Raw genomic sequence first — 22,110 nt, 5'->3', positions numbered from 1 at the left:
GCCATGCTTGCCCTGTATTTAATGAGTGATGAATTTCTCCTACTAACAGAGTAACTGGTCTCAAATCGTGTCTGTGATGTAAAAGAGTATTAAATTATATTTTCATCTCTTTTCAATTGCTGCCTTGGAAAGCAAGAATTCCCTTCTTGGAGAAGACTTACAGTAAGTAAAATTTACTTAAGGACTCAGTGAGGAATCAGCACGTGAATCAATAATGCAATATAAGAATGGATTAAAAAAATGTGATTATCAGTACCTTTGTTGAAATCTATTACCACCATTAAAATTTCCAAGGAAAGATAGGGCCTGTAACATAGGGGTTCCATTCATTGTTAAATTACTAAAATCTACCAATTTAATGCTTTCATACTGTTTATTTTTTTCCAATAGAAAAATAAATCTCATACATTAGAAGTGGTACACAAAAAACTGGGATAAAATTTATCAGATTCTTGATAGCACCATTTACACATTCTTAAAGTAAACATTAATATGCACTTTCTTAGAAAGCGATATAAATATATAATACAGGACTTGCTAACCTCTGTTAACCATCTGAATACGATGGAATAATCTATCTCTACTGTGCAGGTAGGCTGTGCATGGTGGTGTGGCAATATAATTTTAAAAGTTTGTTACAGATGTGATGGGAAGCTGGAAGGAGTCGAAAAAGCAGAAAAAAGAGCTTAGATCATTGTAAGCAATGAGTCGAAATGAGCCGTTACAGGTTAGAATTTATCTTTGTTTCTGATCATTCAATGAGAAAATGACTTCCACAGAAATAGATACATTTAACTGTTTCAGGAGTGGGGTGGGTGAGGTGAAGTAGGATTGAAAGTCCTACAGGTAATAGCAATAACTGGAAGTGCAGACGAAATTGGTCTTCAGTGCAAAGAGGAAGGCAGCCGTTTAAAAAGTCTAGGTGCAATGTTGTGGTGCTGAAAGAAAAGCTCCCAGTGATAAAGGAAAAAAAAAACTGCAATGCAACTTCAAGCAGTAATTTTGTGGTGCTGAAAGGACAGCTCCCAGTGTTGAGGAAAAGATCTTGGATCTAGAATGAGGTGTCCAATCTGTATGATAAACAGCACACTGTGTCTCAGAGCGCCCATTCAATCTCAGTAAGTAAATGAAATATTGATTGAAAGTGACCCTGAAACAGAATGCATTAAAAAGACATAGAAAGCTGCAGAACTGAGGTAATTCATATTCAGCATGTTCACCAGCCTCCCTATAGCAAAACAAGTCTATAAATAGTTGCATTTCATAAGATGTTTGGCCCTTGTATCATCAGTTTTCTCCATTTTGGATCAGTATAGCTGAACAGCCATTGTTACATGCCTACCTGTGGCAGTTTGAAGCCATACTAATTTTCTTCCAGTAAATTAAAGCATCACATCACAAATCAATTCTACATGGTCTATAAATTTCAGAGAATAAGTTTTTAGACAGCATGAAGCTGATTTACACATAATGCACACAAACCCTTATCTGTTACCATAAATTAAAATGTAAATATCTTCAATTTAGCTTTCAGATTTAACTAACATATAACCATGCCAACTAGCAAAAGTTTAAAATTCCCATTTACAATTAAAATTGAACTGAGTGCATTTTCAGCAATACTAGCTAATAAAATACACATAATTGTTTAAATGGTTTGGCTTCAAAGTAACATTAAATTCCAGATGAAATGCATGGGCTCCACAGTGGACTACTGGAATTTTGAAATAAAAGGTTGAAGATTTGCTAAGACTGAACAAAACATTTTAAAGACCCAACATTTGAAATGCTTCTAATACACATCCTAGATTACTTCCTTTCTCTTTTTCAACTAAGTGGGGCCCCAATCTTTGCCTTTGTTCACTGCTGACTCTGAGACAGCATGGTGAAAGAAATTTACATAGATATTATTTACTGTTAATGTATTATAAATGATCTGAGACTTGTGACATGCAAGGAAAAAATGAGACGGGAGACAAGTGATGCTACATGATGAACTAAGCACATTTATAATGATAAAATGAGTAAATATAATAGCGGCAATGCTAACCACTGATTCCACGAGATACACTATTTGTCAAAACTTACACAGCTACAGAGTATCGACGATAAATAGTCATTACCAATTAACACAGTTTACTACAGCTTTTCTCTTTCATTTAAACAAGCATATCATTCCCTTTTAAAATCATTCTCTAAATAAATATTTAGAGATAGAGAACTCTAAATGAAATAACAGTCCAATGTTAAAAACTAAAAAAAAAAATGAATCTACTCTTACAGTTTGACAGAAATGAATTATTAATAGTGGAAGGGGAAGGGATCAGGAAATAATTTCAAGTTCTCAATGTCCAAAAGTAAATTGCACAGTAAATCAATATGAAATGAAGAGTCCATATAGTTCAATGAACAAAAGGGAAAGTTCATGAGGACAAAGATCACAGTTCAGAGAGAGGCTGGACGAAATTCAGACATGGAGCATCACACTCATTGTTCTTTAATTGGTTGCACAGAAAGGAGCAGCTGGGATGCCATTTAGCTTGCTAGGATGGACGTAATCAATGGGTTGAAGTTGAGATGGAAGTAATTCTCTTTTGTAATTCAGTTGCTCAGCCAGATGATCCAGAGGTAGCCAGCATTTTATTTTTGTCCATTGAATTTAAGACTGCATGCACAGCATGAGGAGGTGCTTGGGGATGGATGCCCCTATGAGTGGCCTTGAGTGGGCAAACTCAGAGGTTAACAGATGGTGTGTCAAATGGCCTGGACAGTTGGCACTCAGGAGAGGTACAGAAGAGGGTGACAGTTGTTGGGTCTTGGGAACAAAGGCTTACTTTGAAATGACCTGTCAAAAAGCCTGACAAAGGTAGATCACACTACCTCTCAAGATAAACTGCCTCTTCTAAATAAGCATGCAGGAAATACTGTCTGGTTGGTGACATAAAAATGCTCCACAAAACATGCAAATTACCGAGTATTAGAAACTGCATTGGCTGCTAGCGCCATGCTGCAAAGACTCCATCATGGGAGCAAACAGCTAAATCACAGATAGCTTCACAGTAAAATCTACATTCACAATACTAATAGGTTTCTAGTGTTAACAAATTATACACAATTATAAGCTCTTAAAATGCAACATACTTATCAAGCAGTTGCAGATAATGAAACATTATCAGCTATCAATAATTTGTTGGCACTTTCACTTTTGTTTATAAAATTTCCAATACACTGTACCACAGTTATGTGTCTAAACAGTGAGGATGTTAATGGAGTAATGACTGTTCTACTGGCCAGGCGATGGGATCAGTAGTGAATTCAGTGCTTAAAAACAAATGTACAAACCTCTGAAGAGGTGGGACTCCATGTGAGAACTTTTGTTGAACTTACAAATGATGAAGAATGGGCCATGGCCAGCATGCAGCATTATTTCCATTGTCTAGTTCAGATGGAGAACAGGTGCTTTTATTGATCTGTAAACTTACCAATATAATTTTCCACAGTTTTAACCTTTTAAATATTTTACAGTGCTTTTATGCAACTATATTGCTTTTTGATCATTTTAAATTTAAAACTTATTTTCAAAATATTGTCTCCTACTTCACTGTGCCCTAAGCAGGAAGTAAGACTTACATGACAGTGCTTTGGCCTCACTCCATTTTAGGTCACTGACCCCACCATACTCAACCTAACAGTAGTTAATTTAGTGTTATCTAGAACTAATACTGAAAACTATACGCATATCCCTGTCTACATTCAATCATTAAACTACAATAATGCTGGTAAAATGGCAGGCTTAAATCTTACACTAGAAACACCTCTGACAAATATACACAAGCAAAGTATAGAGAACAAAACAGATCAAGAAAAAATTCTTTCTATGAAACATCTGGTAAAACACATATTATTTACATATACACATTGTCAACATAGTCGCATTCATTTGCATAATTATATATTAATAACAGAAAAACTTCACTTCTGCAAAGTACAGTACATCCTTCTTGAAAATGGGGTAAAGGAGGGGTTAAAACAATCTGATGTATAATTGGGGCACTCAACCCACTTTCTGAGGATTGGCAGCCCGCACTCCTTGCTCATATGTGATCCTTTGTGTAATTAAATACTGAGCAGCCTGTGTTGCAGCTGGTGTTCCAGTAATGGTTACCTTCCGATTCCTTGTGCCAGGTACGAATTCTCCTTTTTTGGAGATCTGTATCCTTGCACCAGTCAACTCCTGGTATTCCACTAATGTTTTCCCTCCTTTGCCAAGTATTGCACCAACTAAGTTTTCTGGCACTGCTATTTCAACTACATCCTTTGATCCATCTGTGGATTTTTCTGTTCCTAGAATGGCACTGGCAGCTAGGGGAGAAGCAGCTCCAAAATATCCATTGGTTGCAGCAGTAGCAGCAGCCAGGCTACCTAATGCAAATGTCCCCGCCGTGCCACCAGCTGTGCTGCCACTGGCTGAGGCTTCACTGGCATAGGTGGCCAACAAATTGGCTGCTGCTGCTGCTGGGTTGGCACTGGCAGCTGCTGCAGCCAAGGCCCCTGTTGCTGCTGCTTGGCTGAGACCTAAACCTAATGTGTTGAGATTATATCCGTAGCTGGCTAAAGTATTAAGTGCAGAGGTGATGGCCACCAGGTCATTGCCTGTGAAGCCAGATAAAACTGCTGGAAAGGCTGCAACGCCAGCAAGGTTAGCGTGTCCTAATAGCCCTGCGGCAGCAGCAGCAGTTGGTAACACTTCAGCAGTGTTTGCATAAGGAGATCCGGTTGGATTGGAATTTGCCACTGGACCTGTAACATTGGCATAACTGATATTGAGACAGCTGCCACTCTGTGGATCCTCTTGTATCTTCTGGATGATAAGTTCAACAGCTTTTCGGTTTTGTTCAGGTTCTCCACTCACAGTGACAACCCTCTCTTGCAAGTTGATCCCATCAGGTTTCTGGGAAAGCTGCACCCAAGCCCCTGACTGCTCCATTATAGCCTTCACAGTAGCACCTCCCTTCCCTATTATCAGACCTGCTGTGCTGTTGGGAACTATAATCTTTACCTGTAATTAAAAAAAATACGTATAAATAATACTTCTGTTCTGTGCATACACATTATATTACTTTGCTATCCTAGAAAAAGTAAAATAATAAATTGAAAATTAGTTTAAACATAATTTATGGAAGATAGAAATATCACAACTTCTAAAGCGACTTTTGCCGCATTTTAATACAATTATCTTGTAAAATCAGAATTTCCAAAAGAAAAAGCAATTTCAGTTTAAAATCATTAAAAATTTTCCCGGAGTCTTTGTGCATTGCAGAAATTATAAGATATTAGTATGTTCTAAAAAATAGGTATCAATAACTATACACCAATGGTAACATTTTTATATAGCGCCAAAATAAAAATACTGTTGATATTCTTCACTTTTTGTAGCTCTAAGAATACCTTTGGTCTAAAACATACAAAAGCAAAGAGTGCAGGATTGTGATGCAAAGTTAGTAAAGATAAAAGCTGTAAAGTTTTAGCTTGAGTCTCTTCGGAAAATTAATTTCATGTTCCAATTTTTGTGTTATTCAAACCTTGTTTCATGACTAATATATTCAGAGGTCAACAAAATTATTACTAGTGGTATTTTGATTTTTCAATTAAACTGACACACAACACATAACTTTATCAAAATAACAGACATTTCTAAATAGTTAAGATAAAAAATTTCCATCATTTTAGGGAGGTGAAGAATGATATTTGAGTATGATATTACCCGGATGTTCTACTTAAATTTGTAAAATGACTATTTTATTTACATAGATAATTCTCTTTTTTGGCAGTTTAGCTACATTTTAAAAAATAGGGCTTACAACCATATTATCAAAGGTTACTAAAAATTTACTGAAATCACAGGAATAATTGCAATGATAGGATGTGACCATATGAATAGAGGCATTTTAGTTTATTTGTATCGAAACATCCAACCACAAAACCTAGCCTATTTGGATTTATTTAATTACAATAAAATACTATTATAAAAAGGATAAAATCAGGAAGGTATTTTCCTAACCCCCGAAATTAAAATATAAATATTAAAAATTTTATTTTGGTAGCACAAAGATAGGCGTGGCACTGTTTTGTGACTCACTGGGAAGATCAAAAACTGGGAGTGTTGTGTCACTGACAAAGCACTAAAGTAATTGCTTTCCTTGTTCTAGATGTTAAAATGGTAGGTTGAAGTGACTTGTTGAAATATGAGCAGGAATTTAGTTGAGATATGCTATGAAGTATTTCATTAGCTAGTTTTCAGCAAGTATTGCCATGCTATCTTTAAAACACAGATTTGGGTAAAAATATTTTAAAGAAATACAGCCATGCATTTCTGGCAATTTTGCTCTTGAAGGTATCAAGCAGCAAAAGTATAAATTCGAATTCTAGACTGGGTCACCTCATAAATATGTTTACGTGTATTAACACACATGTACACACACACAACTTTTTTTTTCATACATATAATTTATAGGAATGGGATTTTGTTTCATTCCAATTTGTCTATAAAATAATTTCATTTTATTGAAAACATTCTAAATTTTCTAGAAACATTTCTTAGGAATGTCAAATATATCCTTCATATTCCTCCTGATTAAGTGCATTCAGTTTCAAGAAGTAGGCTGAGAAATAATTTTTTAAAACATGTTAATTTGTTAATTTTGTTCAGACTTTTTCATAGAAAATTATTTGTCTGAAATGCTGCAGTATGTTAAAGTATAATTAGGAAGTTAAACCATGATTACTTCTTACACTAATTATAAAGACGAATTAGAATCATCCTTACATTTTATCCTGTGCACATGAAGTACTGAGAAAATTTACTTTTAAGGATTGTTAAATATGATGTCTGAATGTTAAATATGATTATATTTTATAAATAAGTACTTCTTTTTAAAATCAGAACATTTTTTACATAGTTGAAAACATTTATATACTGGCAAACTGTAGTTTTTAATGTAATTTTTATGTTTTAACATAATTTTTATGAAGAAAAATACATTAGTTAACTAAAACTTTCATAAGAACTGTTCCTAAATTATTTTAAATTCTAATATCACTGTTGTTTTGCCCAGTGTAATGATTACCTGCATGATTATAACCCAAGAAGAGAAGAGCACATGAAATGTCAACTATGGGAACTGTCCTATTGACTGTCAGTAAAAAGCAATGAAATGTATAAATTTATAACATCCATTCTAAAATCACCTTAAGCTTTTATGAGATGTGTGAAGATGACATTAATTTATATTACATCGCACACCAGTCTCATACTATATTTACTGCATCCAAAGCTTTTTTGGTAAAAACTCTTGTACTAGTTCTATTCTTCCAAAAGAACTTGATGTGTGCACAACACTGCCATTATTGTACATTAGTTTGTCCTTTCTTTTCTTTTTTCCTTTCCTCATTTTTATTTCTTTTCAATATTCAAAAAAAAATTCTGAAACAATGTATAGTTCAGAAATGGTGTGTGAACTTCTCATAACCATAAACATCTTCCAAAAAATCTGTCTCTTTGGAAATGGAAAACGACACCATGCCATCCATCTTTATATTAAAGATGTCCTTATAATTCGAATTACTGTCAGACCACAAAAAAAAGAACAAAAAACAAACTTCATGTAATAAGTACTATTCCCTGGATTTTAGTTTTAACTATTTGAAATAATCTTATATAAATTATTTTATCAAATACTGATGTGGTTCCCCATTTTTGTTTGTAGAATTTACATTTGTCATATATAACTACATAAGGGTGGGTTATGATTTAAGAGAAAACATTAAAGATTGCACATTAATATTTATAGTAGCACTTCTTAACTTTAGATAGTAATAATTCTGCATAAGGTTACTGATCTCAGATATTAAACATTTAAGAAAATATAAGTATAAAAAGTTATTAAATTACAAATTTTTTAAAATGTAAATACTTAATAGCCTAGCCAAGGGAACATGTCACCTAACTTTTATTTTTGACCCAAAGAAATGAAAAACCTCTCAGATTTATACTTTTTTCCTTGAAGACTTAAAAAAAATATGTATCTATTTGTACACTTAATCTAATATGGACACAAAGAGGAAACAAACTCTCTGAAAAGAAGAAGTTGAGGCAAAAAGAAAAATTGATCCATGTGCATAATATCTTAGAAAAAGTAGTGTTCTATTTCCATCTTATGTGTCAGGTCAGAGTCAAGAAGTGAGGCACCAGTGTGGAAGCTTGGAGATAGTGGGCTACTGAATCCTGGGTGGGGTAGGGGAGAGAAAGGGAGGGTGGAAAATTATGTAAGATGGCTACTTGTTTATTTCTTAGACATAGGAATACAGCATTTACCAAAGAAAAAGTCTGTGCACTGATAGTGTTTGCTTCCCCAATGAGATGATAAATAGCAAATTTTAATTATATGTATGGCTTCATTTTCATTGGTGAAGTCTGTCCACATACTGACTCACATAAGTATATATGTACTTATTCTAAAGAATTGAGAGGAATTAAAAAAAAAAAAAAACTGATCCTAAGCAGCATATACATTATTTGGTGTAACATACACTAACTAAATCAGATACGCTGTTGACAGCTACAAATCAGTTTTCAGAACTATTCTATAGTTGCTACCATCAATTCAATCCTTAATGGAATGCTTACTGAGTGGTCCAGGCCATGTGTTGGGAGTTAGAGATAAAGGATATATATGACACTGCTCCTGCCTTCTTTTAGATTAGTTGTGGAAAAAGATGTATAAATGTAACAGTGCAGGGAAGTCTTAAAAGTGCTGGTATATAAATACATGAAGAGTACAAAGTAGACACAAAGCCTAACTGGAAGGAGAAGGGGTAAGAAAATCTTTGAGAGAAAATGATTATTATGTATCTAAACGTCTTTCACATTTTTTGTTCTAGAAGTATACTGTTCTTTATCAGACATTCCTGTAAGGTTGACCAGTTAGTTATCTCTATGTTGGAGAGGTTCCATTCACACCTAAACCCATTTTAATAGTGATCATGTGCTTAAGTATTGTTTTTAAAGAAAAAAATGTCTACTTAAATTTTCCCTGTTCCTAGATTTATAATTATGTACTATCAAATAATTATAAGATTAACAATATAATAATGCTAATTTTACTAGTATCAACTGCTTTTCAGAAAAACTAAAATGACTATTTCTCAATGTGCAGCCAAAGAAGAACCTCTATGGGAATCCTATAAACAGTATTAAAAATACCAAATAGGTAGGTTTTAATGTTGATATGTTTCAATTAAAAATAAATAGTAAGCAAAACAAATTTACTCCTTTGCCAAATAAGAACTAAAACTCATTATGGTCTTATAAAACAATGAAAGTGTCTGTAATCATAATTCATCATCATGGCAGGAAAATTAATTATTTCATAAAGCCATATTTTCATATAAATTTAAAACAAGCTCCATTATAATTTAAGATACCTCAATTAATAGTATGGACTACTTAAGGGCTGCCATATTATATACCATATATGCATGGACTTATATTTATAAAGCAATGCCTATGAATAGTGGGTACCTTTCTTTTATTCTTTCATTCAGCCATGCTGATCTTCCTTCTTCTGGCAACAGACCCTAATTTTCCTTTGGGAAATACCCTCTCTCACTCTTAGTGCATGTGCTTCAGGTAAGGCTGACAACCTTCCAATACTCTAGGAGTGGAAACATAACAGAGCCTGACACATCACAATTTCCACACCGCTGGCAGGTACTGATTTGGGATTGAGCATGTGGCCCAGGATGGTCCAATGAGTTAACCTGAGAATTTGGTAAAACCACTGAGACAGAGATACCTGTGTTTCTAATCTAGTAGAGCACAAGCCTGACATTACTAGTGACTATCTTGCCACCATATGGAAAAAGGAAGGACCTGACTGAAAATAAAGTTAACCTGGATAAAAGGAGTCTACAGAAATGGAGAGAGAAAAATTTCTGACAGCATTTTTGGCATCTGAATCTAACCATGTCTAAAGCTAGCACAGATCAATATAACTCCCTTGTTAAGTCACTTGGCACTGGATTTCTATAATTTATAACAAGGCAAGCAGAATATTAGAAAGCATTTTTACATTCTTGTTATATCATATATTATTTGCCTATCCAAAAGAAATATTGACATTTTGTTGTATCTCTTGATACTCTAAAAGTCAAAACATTATAGCTCTGGTGAAGAAACACAGTGGATTACTTAATTTACCTTTTACCAAGATATACCCTACATGATCTAACAGAATAAATCTCTATCATTTCCCCAATGTATTACACCTCAGGCTACTGAGGCATCATTTTGTAGTGTCCAATGAAGATGCATGTGTCATTTTGGGGATCTATATTGAATTGCAGACCAAAGTAAACTGAAAACCTCGTATCTTTTCTTTTGATTATAAATTTTATACACATAAATAACTGCCATCCTGAAAAGTACTGATTTGACAAAATATGTACAGGACGGCTACATGAATACAAGTATCCAAACAGAACAAAAAAGCCACCCTTCTCTCTACTAGTCTGTTTAATCTACTCCACTTTTGATAATCAAATCAAAGGCAATACAGTTTTCATAAGCATGCATAATATTATTGTAAAATACCATGCTGTCTTTTCTTATATGTCTTCACCAGTCCTTCCTCCACCACTGCCAACACCAGGTTTCAAACCTGGGAGCCATCTGTGCCTTTTCTTGCTCCATAGATCTCTACATCCTGTTATGTACAGTTTTATTTTTTTCTCCCTAAAATGCTTCTTGCCCAGACCTACTGCTTTATCCTATCTAAAGAAATGTGTGGTATTATAAAAATAATCTAGAGTAGGCAGTTTGAAGATACAGGCTCTCACCCTGGCTCTGCTGTGTGACCTTTGTCAAATCACTTCAGTTTCATCATCTATAAAATCAGAAAACTTGGTAAGATTATGGATGGAGAGTTTTCATTTTAGCATTATAAAAAACGCTACTCAACAGCTGTCAGTGACGACTCCCCCATTCAGTTACCTACTGAATTATCTAGAATCCTTATGTAGACATTCCAAATTCTCTGTATCCTGTCCCTGACTTGTCTTCCCAGCTTCATCTTTTAAGACTGGTATACCATGCTGAATCCAAACTTTACCTTCTAGTTCTTGGATATACTCTATATTAGTCATTTTTTTTCCATGTCTTTGCTTATTATTTACTCATTTGGTCCAACTGACTCAAATGTTATCTACCTATATTTCCACACTGTTCTTTCCCTGAAAATGCATACATTTTTGCCTCCTGAAATCTTATATGTCCTGCAAGAACAGTTCAAATGCAATATAGTTTGTAAACTCAATCCTGGTTCCCTAAAACCGAAGTGTCAAAATATTTTTCTGTATTTCTTATTATGTTACTTATCCAATGCTGGCTTATATTAGCATACAACAGATATTTGCTTCTTTTACAGAATTTTATCTTTCTGAAGGCCATTATCTTATCTAATTTTGTTTTTGTTATTTGTACTTAGTTGATGTTATCAATTGGATAACTGTTTAAAAAATAAAACTAAATATAGATTAGTAAGAACTAAATAATAAACTATTTAAAAGATTCCATCATGGCTATACAGTCATGTATATGTGCATGTATGTAAAAAATATGACATTGGGTTCTTAAAACAAGAATAGCTTAAAACAAGAATAACGTTATCATCTCTAAAATCTAAATTCAAAGACTATCCTTTTGGCCAGAGCCACCATCTTCCACTAATTTGCCAAAATGACCAACACAAAGGGAAGGAGGAGAGGTACCCGCTATATGTTCTCTAGTCCTTTTAGAGAACAAGAAGTTGATCCTTTGGCCTCATAACATGTGAATCTACAAGAAAGGTGATATTGTGGACATCAAGGGAATGGGCATTGTTCAAAAAGGAATGCCCCACAAATGTTACTATGGCAAAACTGGAAGAGTCTACAGTGTTACTCAGCATGCTGTGGGCATTGTCATAAACAAACAAGGGTAAGACTCTTGCCAAGAGAATTAATGTAAGTATTGAGCATATTAAGCACTCAAAGAGCTGAAATAGCTTCCTGAAGCATGTGAAGGAAAAGGATCAGAAAAAGAGGGAAGCCAAAGAGAAAGGTACTTGGGTTCAACTGAAGGGCCAGCCTGCCTCATCCAAAGAAGCACATTTCATGAGAACCAGTCGAAAGGAGCCTGAGCTGCTGGATCCCATTCCCTGTGAATTCATGGCATGATAAATGTAAAAAAAATAGAAGACCTCAAGACTGTAAAAAAATAACTCAAAGATTATATTGCAACCATGCTGAAATACACAAAAGATAAATGTATAGATATTTTAATCTTATCATAAAATTACTGAAACTAGTAACACTCACAGATTTATGGTCATTTAAAAAACCACTAACATTATGAATGGATATTGTCCTTTTAAAATGTTTTTTCTGCATCTATTGAAAATGATATGGTTCTTTTTTTTTTAAAGATTTTATTTATTTATTTGAGAGAGAGAGAATGAGAGATAGAGAGCACGAGAGGGAAGAGGGTCAGAGGGAGAAGCAGACTCCCTGCTGAGCAGGGAGCCCGATGTGGGACTCGATCCCGGGACTCCAGGATCATGACCTGAGCCGAAGGCAGTCGCTTAACCAACTGAGCCACCCAGGCGCCCGAAAATGATATGGTTCTTATCCTTTCTTTTATTAATGTGGTGTATCACGTTGATTGATTTGTAAATATTGAACCACTGCTGCAACCCAGGAATAAATCCCACTTGATCATGGTAAATGGTTTTGTTTTGTTTTTTAATTTTATTTATTTATTTATTTAAATGTATTGTTGGATTTGGTTTCTAGTATTTTGGTGAGGATTTTTGCATCTATGTTCATCAGAGATATTGGCCTGTAGTTCTCTTTTTTAGTGGAGTTGTTATCTGGTTTTGGTATAAGGGTGATACTAGCCTCACAGAATGAATTTGGAAGTTTTCCTTCCTTTTCTATTTTTTTTGAATAGTTTGAGAAGAACAGGTACTAACTCTTCTTTTAAATGCTTGGTAGAATTCACCTGTGAAGCCATCTGGCCCTGGACTTTTGTTTGTTGGGAGTTTTTTGACTACTGATTAAATTTCTTTGCTGGTTATTGATCTGTTCAAGTTTTCTATTTCGTCCTGTTTCAGTTTTGGTAGTTTATACAAATGGTGTTGGGAAAACTGGACAGCAACATGAAAAGAATGAAACTAAACCACTTTCTTAAATCATACACAGAAATAAATTAAAAATGGATTAAAGACCTAAATGTGAGACATGAAACCATAAAAGTCCTAAAGGAGAATACAGGCAGTAACCTCTTTGACATCAGCCACAGCAACTTCTTTCTAGATATAGCTCTTGAGGCAAGGGGAACAAAAGCAAAAATAAACTACAAAATAAAAAAGCTTCTGCACAGCAAAGGAAACAACAAAACTAAAAGACAACCTACAGAATGGGAGAAGATATTTTCAAATGAAATATCTGATAAAGGGCTAGTATCCAAAAATCTATAAAGAACTTATCAAACTCAAAACCCAAAAAACAAATAATCCAATTATAAAATGGGCAGAAGACACAAACAGACAATTTTCCAAAGAAGACACACAGATGGACAGACACATGAAAAGATGTTCAGCATCACTGATCATCAGGGAAATACAAATCAAATCTACAATGAGATACCACCTCACACCTGTCAGAATGGCTAAAATTAACAACACAAGAAAAAACAGGTATTGGCAAGATGTGGAGAGGGGGAACTCTCTTGTACTGTTGGTGGGATTGCAAACTGGGGCAGCCACTGTGGAAAACAGTATGGAGGTTCCTCAAAAAGTTAAAAATAGAACTGCACTATAATCCAGCAATTGCACTAGTAGATATTTACCCAAAGAATACAAAAATACTAATTCAAAAGGATTCATGCACCTTGATGTTTATAGCAGCATTATCTACAATGGCCAAATTATGGAACCAGCCCATGTGTCCATCAAGTGATTAACAGATAAAGATGTGGTATAGATATACAATGGAATATTACTCAGCCATAAAAAAAGAAATTTTGCCATTTGCAGTGACATGGATGGAGCTAGAGTGAAGCAAAATAAAATTAGTTAGAGAAGGACAAATCTGATCTCACTCATATGTGGAATTTTATATTGCACACCTGAAACTAAGTTTTTTTTTTCTTTTGATGACTGCTGCATATTTTAAAGGCATATCACATCACATTCCAGAGAGGGATACACTTAGGTATAAGAAAAATAGGAAAAATCAATTTTTTATAGGTTAAGAACAAGGAAAAGAAAAGCACTTTAAACTATTTGTTATGTTGAGATGCTAGGTACTCTAGACATAAGTATGTCAAAAAAGAATTAATACTAGAAATCAAATAATTATAAAGAAAACACAAGGGTTGTAAATGACAAAACATTTTAGGGCAGCTTATTATTTACAAATGAAAATAATTTTGAGCACTGTTATCTTAATGCTTACTAAACTATATTTTACTAAAATGAGGTTAAATTTCTGGAAGTCCTATTTGTCATCATTGTCCATGTGTCAAATTATCAAAAGTCTCTTAGAAATCATTATTATTATTGCTGTTATTATTTTAAACCACCTCTTCTTTGACCAGCTCTTTCAGAGTATATATAATAAGATAAATGTTTAGTGCTCTTAATTCTGATCAGTGAAAAAATGTATTTGAAATATTTGGGGTTTTAATATGAAAACTAATGTTTTTAACTCAATATCTTAAAGGCTGTAATGTCAATTTAAAAAGTGAAAAATGTAGGGGCTTTGCTCATGGAAGTGGATGATGAAAAGTGATGAGAGATAAGGATAGAGGGAATCAAGAATTCTATTTTGGATATTTTAAGTTTGAAATCCCCATCAGACATCTAAGTGTTGATACTGAGCAGGTGATCGGCTATGGGTCTGGAGATCAGACGAAATTTGAGAGTTAACATAGAGATAGTTATTTTAAAGCAACAGGAATGGATAAGGTAGTCTAGGGGACCATAAAAGTGAATAAACAATTCATTAAATAGTGAACAGTAAAGAACTGTGTTTGGCAAGAAAATATTAAACTGCTAATCAATCAAAGATATTCAAGGTAATCAGCAAAATTAATCACTAAAAATAAGTGAACCAGGAGTGGTCTATTAATCTCTTTCTTTTAAAAAATGTGTGGCAGTATGCACTGCCTCTTGGAAATCACACTATAGTATACATTAAGTTATAAAATGAGCATAATCTTTACCTTAGTTTCTCTCCTTTTGTGATCCTTCTGGGAAATAACCCAAAACACAGAAAATATACACACAGAACAGTGCATAGGCACTACATGCAATTATAAAAGAGTGTGGAAAATAGAGGTGCCTGGGTGGCTCAGTCGTTAAGCGCCTGGCTTTGGGTCAGATCATGACCCCGGGGTCCTGGGATTGAGCCTCCCCATCAGGCTCCTTGCTCGGCGGGGAGCCTGCTTCTCCCTCTCCCTCTGCCTGCCACTCCCCCTGCTTGTGCTCTCTCTCTGTGTCAAATACATAAATAAAATCTTAAAAAATAACTGTGTGGAAAATAACACAAAATTCTAAAATATATATAAATGTGTATGTAGATTTTGGATTAAGTAGTGTAAAATCATATACAACTAAAACTGAAATGAAGGGAATAATAGAGATCGAATTTCAGGTGAGCTTTTTTTCCCTTACCATATAAACTTTGTCTTATTTTAATATTTGAAAAGCAGTGTAACAAAAGGAAATAAAAAAATTACTCCCAAATTAGGCACTGAATAAATAAATCGTGCAAAAGCAAAATAATTTGTTTAAAATAGTTTTAGTACATTTCTGGTATTTACTACATAATTATTTATTTAGTGCCTACTGTGTGCCAAGCACTGTTCCAGACGTTGGGAATTTTATAGGAGTAAATAAAAAGGGTAAGATCTCACTTTATGAAGATTACAGTCAGGTGGTATCATAAAGACTACTAAATATTTAAATTTATATTATAAAATTAGTTGAGAAATGACATGAGATTTAAAATATACTTTTAAATTTTCAAATAAGGAAATTTAAAATTATAGTTTTAAATAAGAATCATGTAATTAAAATAAATGCCTGTTTATGAAAACCACAAAGGTAATTTTGGAACTTAAAGCATTTTAAGATTCTGAGTTTATTCATGGATTGACTTGATATTTATGATGTAACCAAACTAATTAGATATTTTTAGAAGTAAATGTCTCAACTATGTTTGAAAATCAATCTCTACTTAAACTTATGTAACTAGATAATTAACTATAAAGAAACCTTTCACAATTTGGGTTTTAAATTTTGTTTTTACAATTTTTTGATTAAGCCATTTTTACCCTTAAAATTAAATATTATTACTTAATTGAAGAAATTGATGTGCCATATTTTTACATGACTTAAGATATTATTGAAGCAAATATAGATGCTTGTAGGTATTTTAGATTTACTAATCAAGCTAATACAACATTTCTTATATTTAATTTTACCAACAATTTTTCTGAAGACAATATTTTTTTAAACAATACATGCTTGCATTTCAATATCTTACTAGTAAAGTTTGATAATTTACTATCACAAATGACTATTGTTAAGAAAGTGAAAATTTCATATATTATTTGTATTTAATTAACACTTGGGATAAACAAATATTAACTAAATAAAAGGCTACAGAAGAATGTCTGTAATTTAACAAACACTATTATTAGTCACAAAGCTAAACTTTTTCCCTATATATGGATTGAAGTAGTTCACTTCTAATATTTAATGAACCATAAACAAAAGTACATTAATTTTATAATTTCTATTATTTTGCTAGAAACCATTTGCAGTTAATGAAATAGAACATTTCCTTTTCCAAAAATATTTTTAAAGAGTAACTTAAAAAACTGTACCATCTAATTGAAGAAAAAAATAGCTAAACAAATGCATAATAAAATGAAATATAAAGGAAGTAGGTTTAGACGAAAAGATGTAAAAGATCAACTTATTATCTCCTAGAATGTTCCCTAATCAAAGACAAAAAAAAATTAGAAAAGTCAACAATGAGAAACAATTTTTATTCTATAGTGAGCAGGAGTCAAATTCTCTCATCTGGTAAAACTACTCTTACCTGAAAGAAAATGCAAAGACATTCATTACTACTTCTAAGCTTTTTAAAAAGAAAATTAAAAGGTTGAAAATAAACTAGATAACTACCCTTTTTATGTGGTTTTATTTGAAAGATTGGAAAAAATTCTATTGAACTGTACACACACACACACACACACACACACACAGAGCAACAAGACTAATACATGTCTGGAGTAAAGAGCATTCAGGGTTTTGGTTATATAAACACATGTATAATGTTCTGTCTTGAGAACATACTGTGGTATAAGAACTACTACAGCCACTGCAAGGAAAACGTTGATGAAATACACAAACCACCTTTACCTAGTAGGTAGTCCAGAAAGACCAGAGTATTGCAAGTCTGCCTATTTAGGAGCCAATGCCTGATTTATCTATGGTATGTAAAATAAGCAACATTACAGAGTGACTATTTCATTATTTTCCCCTGAAGATTACCACTTTCTTCAATCAAAATAACTGAAAAGCCCTAGACTTTTCATAAACATTAATATATCTTCATATGAAATCATACCTTCAAAGGGGACTTTAAGGTCAGATAATCTGGTATTTACCATATGGGGTGTTATGAAAATATAAATTATGTGCTTTCAGCAGCAATTTTGTCCTCAGGCAGATCCTCTGATTCCCACCACTGGGTGTGAAGAACACACTATCTACAGCATAGCAAACTGACAAACTTAGAAGTTTGCAATGGAATGAATATGGTCAGGAAGCACTCATTTAACACTTTTCCATAATTTTGGGCAAGAATATTATTGTTAAACAATCTTAAAGAATACTACTATAATCTGTATATAAAAATCTCCAAGGTAAGAGAACTCCTGACCATACCTGGGAATCGTCAAAGACTACTAATGCTATCTGAAAAGACAATCATCCTTTGTAATAATAACCTTTCACAGATTTAAATTGTACTAGTTAGGAAACTCTACTGTTCTCAATGCTAAACCGAACACCTATCCTTCAACTTCTGCACAAATCAAATATTTTTCTTTAATATTTTTTCAAATAAAGTGTATTATCTCATGACAAAAGTTTTTGATAAATTAAAGTTCAAGAGGGACCCCTGGGTGGCTCAGTCGTTAAGCGTCTGCTTTCGGCTCAGGTCATGATCCCAGGGTCCTGGGATCGAGTCCCACATCAGGCTCCCTGCTCAGTGGGGAGCTTGCTTCTCCCTCTACCTGCCTCTCCCCCTGCTTGTGCTCTCTCTCTCTCTCTGACAAATAAATAAAAATCTTTAAAAAAATGATTAAAAAAATAAAGTTCAAGAGAAGAAACAGTGTTAATATAGTACACAATCATCATAATTTTAGTCAACTAATTTGCAGTTTTCATATAGTAAAGAACCTCAGAAAACATTTCTCTATTCTTTAAATATACATGTCCAATCTTGTGCTAGACCTATTAAATAAATACCTCCATAGGTAATTTTGATGTGAAGCTAGGAATGAGAACCTTTGATGGATTAATTAAGGGAGAATGAAGAAAAATATTATAAATATTACACAATTTAATTTCATATAACTTTAAAATATGAAACAGTTGTCATTTCCTTTGCTAGTTAATAAGTGCCTTCTCTAGGCCTGAAACTTCTCTCTTGTGACCCTTCTTGAAACTCCTCAATAAAGCACTCCACGACTATAGAAAGGAGGAGCCAAATACCTCAAATAAATATATAATGTCAAAGACGGTCCAATCTTCCTCTTGGGAAATTCCCACTTTATATTCTTTAAAACACAGTATATACCACAACTGAAGCCATTATTTTCTCCATCTTGTTTTACATTCTCTTAGTTAACATTTTAAAAACAAAGTAGAGAGATAAAAAAAGTTGATATTGTTCATATTCCTTGTCATCACCCTGATGATACATGAATACAAGATGTTTTCTGACTATTAAACATAGGGACGTATGTTTCTTACCAACTTAATATTCTTTAGATAATATATTACGAACACTATTCTAGGCCATTTTATGGGGCTTTAACTCATTATTTTTAATAGCTTCACCACATAACATTCTGCAATACTATAATTTATTCAGTCACTCTCCTGTTAAACAGGTCAGGCTGTTTCCTAACTTTTACCACTGCAAATAATATTGTGATATACATCCTTTGTCCCTATATTCCTGTGTATTAGTGCATTAAGTTTTACTGGATAGAGTCTCAGAAGCTGCAATTTTATAGCATTTCTTATATCAACATTGTATAAGAATGATTATTTCCTATATCTGTGCCAGCACTTTTTTTTTTAAAGATTTTATTTATTTATTAGAGAGAGAAAGCACAAGCAGCAGGAGTGGCAAGCAGAAGGAGAAGCAGGCTCCCTGCTGAGCAAGGAGCTCGATGCGGAACTCGATCCCAGGACCCTGGGATCATGACCTGAGCCGAAGGCAGACGCTTAACTGACTGAGCCACCCAGGCGTCCCATGTGCCAGCACTTTTAATTTATAAACACATATGCACACACATACACACATATTTTTGTGTTCCTAAAATTTGTGTATTAGTAACACACATAGAATTTTATCTATTTGTTAAAAAAAAGTATAATGCTGTGATGTTGATTCATATTTCCCTGATGCCTAGTGAGGTTAAACATACTTTCTTATGTTCATTGGATATCTCCATTTTTTTTCCGTAAAGTGCTTTTTCATAAACTTGGCCTATTTTTCTCCTGTCTTTTTTTCCCCCCTATATAGGAGTTCTCTGTAGAGTTACTAATTCATTGTCATATGTGTGCAGTGTATTTTTCAAGGATACTGCCATTTTTGCTTATTAATGGTGTATTCTGCTATACCAAAAATGTATTTATATCCCAAATCTTAACCTATTCCTTTGTTTTGTGTTTTCTTCTTGCTTAAGAAAGTCATCCTCAGCTTAATTTCACACACTATAATTTACAGTTTCAATCTTGAATGCATTTGAGATTTATTTTTGCATATTGTACAGGGTGGAAGTCTAAATTTATTTTCTTTCAGGTGCGTAGTCAAGTATACCAGCACCATTTATTAAATAAAACATCCTTTTCCAAAATGAATTAAAATTACACTTAAATATTACTCTGGACCAGGCAGCATTCTAAACACTTTTCATGTATTCATTCATTTAAGAATCATGACAACCCTATGAGCTAGGCACTGTTATTATTTACATTTTACAATGAGAAACACACATGGCAAAGTTAAGAATGTTTCCTCAAATCAGAATATTAGGAAGTGGCAAAGATTTGATTTGAAGCCAGGAATAATGACTCCAGATCACAGTTCTCTTAACGCCTAAGTGATACTACCTTTCTTAATGTATAATAAAATAAATTTTCATATATACTTGGATTTCTGAAATCTCTATTATGTTTCACTGACTATATCTGTTTGTGTTAGTACCACATTCCTTTTATGATGATAGCTTTATAGTAAATTTTAATACTGAGTGAAGTATGTCATCCCACAAAATATTATTTTTCTTGATATTCTTTTATTAATAGCCTTATGGTAATTCTTAGGCACTTATTCTTCATAGAATATTAAAATCGCTTGCCTTTGTTTCTCTCTCAAAACCAAAAAATTTGGAAGAAAATTAAAATTACAATACATTTGCATTTTAATTTAAAAGTATTGCTATTTCTATATTTAATTGTCTCTTCCAAAATTATTTTAAGTCTATTCATTAAGGAAGTGTTTTATGTACTTATCTGAAAATTGTACATTCTCTTGATAGGGATTCTATGTATTTTTGGTTCAGTTTATTCTTGGGAAATTTTGAAGATTCTTGGGAAATTTTGAAGATATCAATGTATACGACATACACTAAGAAACTACACTCAAATGTTAGCAAATTTTTAATATTAGCATTTCATAAGGCTCTTCTTAGTAGTAAGCAAAGTACATAAACTCTAATGTATATAATAAAATCAGTAAGTTCACTTAAAAAGGACATTTGGATTTCACTATTTTTCTAGAACTTTCTTAAATACACTTATAAAGAACACTATCTTGACATTTCACACACATACACATGTTGAAGGAAATGAAAATTAATTTTGATATTTTGGTGGAGAATTATGATAATTCTTGAGACAAGAGATAAGAGCTTGACTGGCTTTCACACTGTGTTCTGAGTAAAACAGAAGTCTAATGAAGAAGCCTGTGTCCCTTTAACTTAACCTCTTTATTCAATACAGAAACACATAAATACAGAGAACAAACTGGTGTTGCCAGAAAGGAGGGGAGGAAGGATAGGTGAAATAGGTGAAGAGGATTAAGAGTTACAGACTCCCAGTTACAAAATAAATTAAGTCACAGAGATGAAAAGTACAGCACAGGGAATAGGGTCAATAATATTGTAATAACATTATGTGGTGACAGAAAGTAACTACACCTTTCATGGAATTGTTGAATCACCATGTTGCACACCTAAAACTAATTTAACATTGTATGTCAACCAAACTTAAGTAATAAAAATTAAAAAAAAACCTTTATCCAGTTGGTTTATATTTTTAGAGAACTTACGTTCAAAATTTCATTTGAAGAGATTTTCAAAAATAAAGTTTTAAACATATAGCTGTAAGCCTATTCTTCCTAATACTAGTCATTCAACAAATATTTATTGAGAACCTATCATGTTCCAGATTACTGCTTCTGATGCATGAGAGAATAAAACAAAGATCCCTGTAATCATGCAACTTACTTTCTAGGAAAGTGAGAAAGACAACACACAGTAAGTATGACAATACACAAAGTATATGGTATTCTATGAGGTGATGGAAAAAAGAAACAGGAATACTGGGAGCAGGGGGAGGCCAGTTTGCAGTATTATATGGGGTAGTCACGTAGGCCTTATTGAGAAGGTTTAATCTGAACTAAGACTTGAGGGCTATT

At 33.3% G+C, this 22,110-nt stretch overlaps 1 protein-coding gene and 1 pseudogene across 5 annotated transcripts in view; one reads left to right on the top strand and one right to left on the bottom strand.

The window, feature by feature from the left end:
• Positions 1-359: 359 nt before the first annotated feature.
• The window catches only part of NOVA1 (NOVA alternative splicing regulator 1), a 152,789-nt gene continuing 131,038 nt past the window's right edge, over positions 360-22,110 (bottom strand). For all 5 annotated transcript variants that reach the window (XM_027571213.2, XM_027571214.2, XM_027571215.2 and 2 more), the window contains one exon: positions 360-5,059. In XM_027571213.2, coding sequence (XP_027427014.1) covers positions 4,055-5,059 — 1,005 coding nt within the window. In that variant the 3' untranslated portion in view covers positions 360-4,054. The remainder of the gene's footprint in view (positions 5,060-22,110) is intronic.
• Positions 11,660-12,351, top strand: LOC113909728 (annotated as a pseudogene).

Source organism: Zalophus californianus, chromosome 6, assembly GCF_009762305.2.
Source record: "Zalophus californianus isolate mZalCal1 chromosome 6, mZalCal1.pri.v2, whole genome shotgun sequence".
Classification (NCBI taxonomy): domain Eukaryota; kingdom Metazoa; phylum Chordata; class Mammalia; order Carnivora; family Otariidae; genus Zalophus; species Zalophus californianus.
Note: the sequence above shows the minus strand (reverse complement) of the source record. Positions and strands in the feature narration are given on the sequence as shown.